This window comes from Egretta garzetta, unplaced genomic scaffold, assembly GCF_000687185.1.
Source record: "Egretta garzetta isolate BGI_Z169 unplaced genomic scaffold, ASM68718v1 scaffold725, whole genome shotgun sequence".
Lineage (NCBI taxonomy): Eukaryota > Metazoa > Chordata > Aves > Pelecaniformes > Ardeidae > Egretta > Egretta garzetta.
Genome location: NW_009259599.1, coordinates 49,434 through 58,402, shown reverse-complemented (window position 1 = coordinate 58,402; position 8,969 = coordinate 49,434). Strand labels below are relative to the sequence as shown.

The 8,969-nt window shown below is 42.0% G+C and overlaps 1 protein-coding gene across 2 annotated transcripts in view; it reads left to right on the top strand.

Moving 5' to 3' along the window:
* NSD3 (nuclear receptor binding SET domain protein 3) overlaps positions 1–8,969 on the top strand; it is a 37,593-nt gene that overhangs the window by 19,050 nt on the left and 9,574 nt on the right. The window contains exons 15-19 of one of the 2 annotated variants that reach the window (XM_009638281.2): positions 3,633–3,782; positions 6,100–6,256; positions 6,817–7,019; positions 7,492–7,604; positions 8,438–8,707. In XM_009638281.2, coding sequence (XP_009636576.1) covers positions 3,633–3,782; positions 6,100–6,256; positions 6,817–7,019; positions 7,492–7,604; positions 8,438–8,707 — 893 coding nt within the window. The remainder of the gene's footprint in view (positions 1–3,632; positions 3,783–6,099; positions 6,257–6,816; positions 7,020–7,491; positions 7,605–8,437; positions 8,708–8,969) is intronic. The other variant, XM_009638283.2, reaches the window with a different exon arrangement.

The following is an 8,969-nucleotide window of genomic DNA, read 5'->3' as shown; positions in this document are numbered from 1 at the left end:
CCCCCACAGGTTACTTTTAATGCCCTTAAGTCCCTAGTGTTCTGCCAGAGAGCAGGGTGAAAAGTTGTGGTGCATCAGTCACAGGATGCACAGATACCGTTATTCTCTCAGATTAATTGAAGTGACACAATTAGGTGTTTGAATAATAATACATGTCCCATATGGTGTTTCAGAAATTTCTGTTGGATGTATTCTTTTCAGCAGCTTTGAAAGTCACTAATAAGGACGTGAAAACGAGATGACTCCTGAAGTTACTCGTTTTCACTTGTGTTCCTTCAGTTGGAGGTTCAGCGTGGGAGAGATTGCCTTGAATTTGGAAGAGCAGAGTAGTAACTAAAGACCTTTGAATAGGAAGGGAAAGATGGTGCCAGAATCATTTTCTTTCTGCCTCTCTCCTTTCTTCCCCTTTCCTCATTTCCAAGTAATTTAGGAGTCATCGCAAAGAACCCAGTTTAAAATAAAATTAAAAAAACGTCCAAAAGCTCAGAGAGAAACAGGGAGCTTTAGAATGAGCCTTAGAAAAGCTCCTCTGAATGTGTAAAAAGATGTTTACAACCTGGAGCACTGTTCTCCTTTTGTGAGCTTATTTAAACATTTTGGGGCCACCCCAAACCAGGAGATCTGTGGTGTGAATCACAGCAGCGTTGCATAAACGTGCACATGCAAATTGGACCTTGTATGTGTCTTTATGCTCTTTTATTTTAGGTAGCCTTATCCGTGTGTTTGTGTTTCATTTCGGTCAATAGTGTTATTGCACACACAAACACAGTCTGAACAGCAAACCCGAGCCAGTTGCTGTGTGTTTGAAACAGAGCGAGCTGAACATGTGTGCTGCAGCATTCTGCATCAGATGCTAACTCTGAGGGAAAAGAATACCGATCCTTCAATGTTACTAATTTAACCAGTAGTTACGCCCAAAAGCATCACATAAATATGCAGAGAGAAGTAGTTTTCTAGGGCTAGAGTAGAATAATTAAAAAAAAAATTTCTGATAGGTAGAGCAGTTCCATAATATTTTCAGCACTCTGATTTTGTGGTTTTTTTATGTCACTTGTCCGGAGTCAGTCTGGCACCAGGATCAGATGTAGGTTTATGACAGAAGAGTTTCTGTGGATCTTCCCTGGTTTGAATGTCAGATTAGAAATGTCTCTTGGCAAGGTCCAGTGGTGGCGTTAGTCTGCCCCTGTAAGTATTAATGTGAAGAATTGTGTGTGGCAGGATGATGTCTTGTCCTGCTGCTCTGCTCCTGCGTGAGGTTGGCCACAGGATCTTGGCCATTAGGGAGCCGCGCGGATGCCGGTGTGGCTGATCTCAGTTATGGAAGCCGTGTTTGTGCCAGATGTGAATGGAAAGCACTGGCAGGCTTCTGCCACTGGATTTATCCTACATATTTTGTTTTCTACCAGTCTCAAAATGCTGTTAAGCTGTAGCATCAAAATACATTGCAAGATGCAAAACAGCTAAATAAATTCCATGGAAGCTGTACTTTATTAACCCTGTGGCCAGCTGCTGCAGATGCTTGGAACTGCCTTAGCACCCGAAAAGCACAGGAGAACCTACTCTAGGCTAGAAACCTGCAGCAGTTTGTTACAGGTACATATGAAGGTGAATCTCCTTGGGAATGTTTTCTCTTAAGTTTTGGCTCCTTACTCTGTGACACAAAGGTGTAAAATGAAAAGAAGGAAAAAGAGAAGAACCTATTTAAAAGCTTTGTGAAAAGGAATACCTGCTACTTGGCATCCATCTTACGTACATGGTGTAGGAATCAGAATTTAGGAGTAGGGTTCCAAAACTGAATTACAGTAAGGGAGTCTTGCTGAAGATGCAGACCTGCGTTTATTTCTAAAAAATAAATGAAGTGCAGAGGAAGATTTTCATGCCTTTTTTATTTTTGTTTCCCATTTGACATTGTTTTAGTAATTCTGTTTATACCCCAACCTAGCTTCATCAGAGATGAAACTAGAGAAGCGTGTATTTTCTTCTGGCAATATAAGTAACCTCTGAACACCAGCAGGTGGAATTTCCTGTCCTGTATATTCACTGAGTCTTGGTTGTGAGAACTTGAAAAGTTACAAACCTGACTGAATCCTCTGTATTTTGCAGCAACTATGTACTTGTTCTTCTAGAACATTTTTGTGGGGTTTGTTTCTACTAGGCGTAGCTGGAATCAGGAGCCAGTGTGCTTCACCGAAGAGAGATTGTGCGAGGTTTACATTTAGCAAACTCCCCCGGATGGGTTGAATTGAGTCCTGTCTAGTCATTTGTGGTCAGCATGAGGGACATAAGGTGAGGACAGCATCTGTGGCAGGAGCACTGGGAGCACCTGCTCAGAAAGAAACGGGGAACTGAATGCTTTAGAAATACTTGGGCATCTGTATGTGAGAACGGTTACTTAATTAGTTTTAGTTGATACTGGAAGGAGAAACTTTGTATTTAGACGCAAAACATTACCAAAGTGAGAAAATGTGGATATGAGACAATCTATAAAATACACAAACCTGAGGTACTTGAAATGCGGTACGTTGTAAGACTTCTTGTTCACCTTCCCGCAATACCCTTTGTTAAGCACGCTGAGGTTCACATAGTTACACATGTAGGTCATACCTGGGTTATGAGTTCTCCTGAGGAGATGCTTTCCAGGTAGGCTGACACTGTTCTCCTTACAGCAGATTTTTAGACACCCCAGTTCGAAAGCTGCTCTACAGCACTCAGCTCTGCCTGTGTCCCACACGGGAAGGAGTTGGTGGCTGTCTTGGTAGCTCATCTTCCCTGCTTCTCTGGGTCTCGGTTGCTCTGCTCTTCCCATGAATTACTGGCCAAATGCTTCTGGTCTGTAGCTACGGGGCTCTCGCATGGGCTGCCTGGCTCTTCGGAGCAACGAGGGAAAACTCTTCTTGGTGGAGAAAGACAGAGAAAGGCAAACACGTTGTTTGAAATCAGTGCATACAGGAGCACAGAGTGCTTGGCCAAAGTGTTTAATTTGGCAGCTGGGGGAGGGCAGGCTTGGTGGAGCTTTACTTAAACACGAATGGCGTAGGGCAGCACTTCCATCCGTTCTTTCTCCTCTGGTGCCTTGCAGGATCACTGGCCCCTCGTGTTGTTTTTTTCCAACACAATTATAAAGGCAGAACACTTTCCTAGATGAGATCTTAGAGATAGATTTGTAGTAAGTGGGACGGTGAGTTCTTGTATGCAACGTCTGCCTTTTCAGTTTGTAGCCCCAACGAGCAGCATGACCTTTGATGCAGTGACCGTCATCCCCCAGCTCTTCAAATTGGCCTGCTTTTTTTGTGTGGGAGGGAGGGTGGTTTACACAGATATAAAATCGTTTGCTTTTCCTGTGCTTTTCTATAAATGCACAAGTTAAGGGTAAAGCACAATTGAAATTCCACTTACAAGCAGCTTATTCATCGTAGGTTTTTCCAGTTACATTTTAATTTAGTCTCTCAAACACGTAACCTCTTTCTTAGTGAAGAAGCTTTCTGTCAGACTTTTCTTTTTCCTCATTTTATCTTTTTTTCATTCACACATAAATGCATTAGAGGTGTTCATTCGATTTATTTTTATTTTCTCCTTTATGGAATCATGGGTAGTTTCATTGCAACTCATCTCTTTCTGTTTGTTTCGTATAGGGTTGGTAGTGCAGGATCATTCAGACCCCCTGTTCAGTTCATATGCCTATAAGTCCCACTACCTACTGAATGAATCAAATCGTGCTGAGTTGATGAAATTACCTATGATTCCTCCTCCTTCGTCAGCTTCCAAAAAGAAATGTGAGAAAGGTAACCAACATAGTTTCTTTCTCTGTAATTTACTTTCGCTTTTTCTATTATTTCTCTCTTTAAATCAAACAAGAAATGTCTGCTTGTCAAGCACCACTTACTGCTTTTCAGTAAACTTCACTCATTGATTATTGTGAGCGTGTGTTCATGTTGTTGGCAATTTTTTTTTTTTTTTTATTACAAAAGGGCTTAAAATAATTACTGTCACTAAATTCTCCTTGAAAGAGGTTAAATCGCTTTGTATCTGGCCTAGGCTATTCCAGCTTCAGGGAGGCTATTTACACAGCAACGCGAAGAGGTGGCAAATAGAGCTTGATATTGTTGCAGTTCAGTACTTACCAGGATGATGTAAACCAGCTTCTTAAATTGATCTGCTCTAGGGAAGAAGAAGGGGGATGTTCTGTTGCAGATCTTTTAGGTAGCTTATGCAGGGCCTGAGAGAAGAAGGGATTTTTCAGGCTGAACGCGGGTGGGTCCTGTTGCCATCCTGAGGATGTCCGAAGGGGGAAGACAGCGAGGTTTTGCCTGCGTATGTGTCCCTGAGTCCTTGGGCCTCCTGTTCCACCTCCGCCGGCTCGGGACAGCCAGTGCTCCCGCCCTCCTAGCGGGACGGTACCCGCTCTCTGAAGCCGTGCTGCTGGACGAGTGGCAGGAGATGCTTTTTGTCCTGTGCAGAGATCCCTGCAGCTCCGGGAGAGAGAGGTCGTTTTACTCTGGCGTGGGTGGTGCTGTAGCATCTCAGAGTACCTGATGGGGAGAGAACTCTTGTCTGTATAAAATACTCAGATGTGACATTTTATTCCCCACAGAAATTTGATTTCCTGAGAGTGTTCAGAAACGGTGCCCAATTAACCATTCCAAAGTTAGGTTATTTTGAACGTTGCTAGATCAATGGCTTTCAGTAGTTCCTGTAATTCCTGAAAACAAAAATTATTTTGAGCCCTCTGCTTAGCTTGAGCAATATCTTACTAATGCATCCTGAGAGCAACGTGTTGGGTTTTTTTCTTGCTTAGCCCTGAAAGTTTTGTGTTTGATTTTGTTTGATTTTTGCATCTCTCGGCATTTTACCGTGTTGGGTAATGTTTCAGTAATTTACACTGGGCCTGTATTTCCTCTGAAATAACATCTGCAAAAACAAATTTTAAAAGTTAAAATTTCAGTGTGGGTTTGGGGAGGGAGGTCTGGAAAATCCATACAGTTGGATTTTACTGTTTTTAAGCAGAGGAAATACAGTATTGGTCATGCAAGTGATTTGTTTAAGGAATGCTTATTGTGACATGCGACAATCAATTAATGCAATGACACTTTTGAAAGTCTATAGGTGGACAAGATTTTCTGATAACTGTTTGAAAGTTACTGTTCACACTTCTTGTGATACTGTGCTGGAAAATTGCTTTAAATACTCTCAAGTCCCTCCCAGATTCTCTATCTGGGACACAAAGACTTGTTAATTTTTTTAAAAATTACATATCTATAAACATGTGTATATATATTTTATATATGTACATATATCAAATATTACAAAATGTAATGTATCAAGTCTTATTGTATGAGCTGCTTTGCTTGTTGAGGGTGGCGTAGAGATGTGCTGTGGCTCTCCACATTTAATACATCTGCCAAAACACGAGCCAGCCAAAACAACTTTTGTCCAAATAAGTGTAAACGTCAGAAATTAACCTTAACCACTGCGCTAAGATTTCCTTTGTGCACAAAAGGAACTTTTGGGATGGGGACAGCTCGTGTGATGTCCATTCTGCGTTATGCACTGTGCTTATATCGGTAAACTTCTTTTTGTCGAATAAACAGACCTACCACAATTCTTTTATAACGCCCTTGGTACAGAAAAGCATTGATCGACCTATAGGCTGCGGGGGGGTTAATGCGCACTAACTGATTGCTGAGGGATTCAGTCATAACAATGTTGATTGAAAAAGCGTTTTGTAAAAATTTGGTTATTTGTCATTGCTTTGGCCATCACCAGAGAGCTAAAAGCGAACAGCACTGCTTTCAGATGCAGCGCTGCCTCTGGGAATGTCGCTTCTCCCGCCAACTTCCCTCGTGTTTAAAAAAGACGGGGCTGCTTTTTCGTGCATCTCTGATGCAGCGAAGAGTCCCAGCTTGCACCTTAGATGGTTGCACTGCACGGTCTTTTTTAACCAGCATTGTGGAGTTTGACTTGATCCCTTTCTTTTGCCATTTTCTCTGTGAGGCAAACGGGAATGTAGAATGGATGATTTAAAATGAATGTCAGTTGCTGTGCACAAGGGGGAAGCAAATCCTTACTTCTATAAACCAAGCAGGGTTTCTTTGTTTAAAGGTGGAAAGCTGTTATGCTGTGAATCCTGCCCAGCTTCCTTCCACCCTGAGTGTCTCAACATAGAAATGCCTGAAGGATGCTGGAATTGTAATGACTGTAAAGCTGGCAAGAAGCTACGTTACAAGCAGATCGTTTGGGTCAAGCTTGGAAATTACAGGCAAGTTTGCTATTTTGGGTTTTTAACGTGCTATAGAATAACAAGAAGGTAACTCAGAGCAGCTCAGTCTTCGTAAACAAGAATCAGAAATACAATAATTCATCTACTTTGTGTCAGACACCGATGGCACCCTTTGAATTAAATTCTCCTGCGTTTTCCAGGCCATGGTGGATAATTGATTGCACTTACATTTGCTCTGTATAGCGTAATGGCAGTATGGGAAACCAGGGGCTGTCTGATAGATCCAAGATGTCCTAGCTTGTGTTTGCTGTTAGTCACCTGCAGGAATACAAGCACTTACAGGTGATCTTAGAAGTCACGTATGTTCATACAAGGCTTTTCCACAGTCTGGAATAAGAACTTCTCTTGTCTTTTGCATGGTGCTTTCCAAGCTTTGCTGAAGGGAACCTTGATTGCATAAGGGAGGAATTAATTTCTTTAGGAAAGGAAAACTGGCTTTTGTTTCTCAATCCAGTTAGGCAAACTTGGAAGCTAAGGCTATAGCTCAAGGACTGACTTTCTTCCCTTTTTTTTTTTTTTTTTTCCCCCCTACATTTCAGGTGGTGGCCAGCAGAGATCTGCAATCCCAGGTCTGTGCCTCTCAACATACAGGGCCTCAAACATGATATCGGGGACTTCCCAGTATTTTTCTTTGGTTCACATGACTACTATTGGGTACACCAGGGCAGAGTTTTCCCTTATGTTGAAGGAGATAAAAGCTTTGCTGAGGGGCAAACTAGTATTAACAAGACCTTCAAGAAAGGTAAAACCAAACAAAGTTTATAGTGGTTTATGACAAAAATTCCACGTGTTTGTGTCTCCATCACCACTTAACCTGCATGGGAATATTATGTGACTAGTGTTCTGTGTTCACCTAAAGTTGCAAACATTATGTAGAACCCTTGACTGCAGATAAAAATGTGTTTCTTTAAGTGCCTACTCATTGTGTATTGTTGTGGGCAAGTTCAATTCTTCCACAAACTGGGAAGTGTTGAGATGGAGCTTGGGCTCCGCTGCATGGGATCATTGTTCAGTCTCTCCGTACCTACTGAAAAGTACCTGACGATAGATTCATGATATGCTGCAATAACTCATTTTTTAGCTTGTGTTTTTGTTTATAGAGTTCTACTCCTAGCTTTAAAATAAATTTTAAAATAATTTAAATACATACATGTATATATCTGATTAACAGCAGCTGGTACTAATTGCTTTCTATTTTGAACTCCCCTGCACAGCACTTGAAGAAGCGGCAAAGCGCTTCCAGGAGCTGAAAGCACAAAGAGAAAGCAAAGAGGCATTAGAAATTGAAAGAAATTCAAGGAAACCTCCACCTTATAAACACATCAAAGTGAGTTGGCTTCTTTCTTTTCCTCTTTTTATTCTGTGCGTTGGTAAGCTATGCATTCAAACCAATATTTGCAACAATGTAAGCTTAAGGAAATTCAAATAAATCATTTTGCTGTTCTTTTCAAGAATCTTTTGTTCTGTCTTATAGTACCATAAAACATTCTTTTAGCAGAGTATTTGTGAAAGAGAGGTAACTGCTGAAGAACAGTTTTACCTAAGGTGGAACTTGGCTGTTTGCAAGCTCATGTTGTGTGTCCTAGATACGTGCTGGCGATTACAACCTACTAAACTTGGTTAACGCTGAGCTCAAGATTAGTAGGAATCCCGACTGCTCATCCTGTTGCAGGCTGCGGAGCCTAGCTCTTGCCAGCAATTTTGGACACAGAGGGCTTGGTGTTGTTTCTTTAATGTTTTTAGTTTTATTTAGAAGAAATCCCAGTGATGTACTTAAACTTTGTGTGCTTTGAGTTACTGAGCTAGCGATTTTACTGGGGAGAGACTCATGCAGTACTGTCTGGAGTCATGAGTTTTAATGTTCTTCACTTAAATTGCTTGCTGCTGGCTTCTCCAAACAGTGTACGTCCCCGATGAACTTGGCAGCTGAGGGGCAACAGATGCCACCTGTAAAAGCGCATGCGTCTGCTGCTGAACTGCAGGAAGCATGCTTGTGACACGCTGGCCTTCAAAAGGGTGTAGAAGAAGAATAATGACATGCTCATTATTTTCTTGCCTTCCAAGACAGTTGATGATTGGCCTCCAGCAAAGCTGTCAAGTTTGTGTTCTTTGTGCATTGTCATCTTCATTTGTTCTTTTTTTTTCTCCTTTGTTCCACAGTCCAACAAGGTAATAGGGAAGGTTCAGATTCAGGTAGCAGATCTGTCAGAAATCCCTCGCTGTAACTGCAAGCCGTCGGACGAGAACCCCTGTGGCCTGGAGTCGGAGTGTCTGAACAGGATGCTGCAGTATGAGTGCCACCCCCAGGTGTGCCCGGCGGGAGAGCGATGTCAGAACCAGTGCTTCACCAAAAGACTCTACCCCGATGCTGAAATCATAAAAACTGATCGACGTGGATGGGGTCTCAGGACAAAAAGGAGCATTAAAAAGGTAGAATGACAAAGGACAAAGGTTGTGATAGCCATCAGTGTGGTTTTACGTGAAAACACTGCAACTCTGTACCTTAAGCATACAAAATGTCAGCACTTGCAATGGTTGGTGTTAAAAAGACACGAAACTGCTGTAGGTGAAGCAGTAATGGCGAGATCTGCTTAGCTGTTTTGGCAGAAGTGTCTTAACCTTGATGCTTATGGAAGAAGAGGTAGTTCCAGGTGACTCTGAATTTGGGAATTCTGTTGGTGGAGGGGAAGAG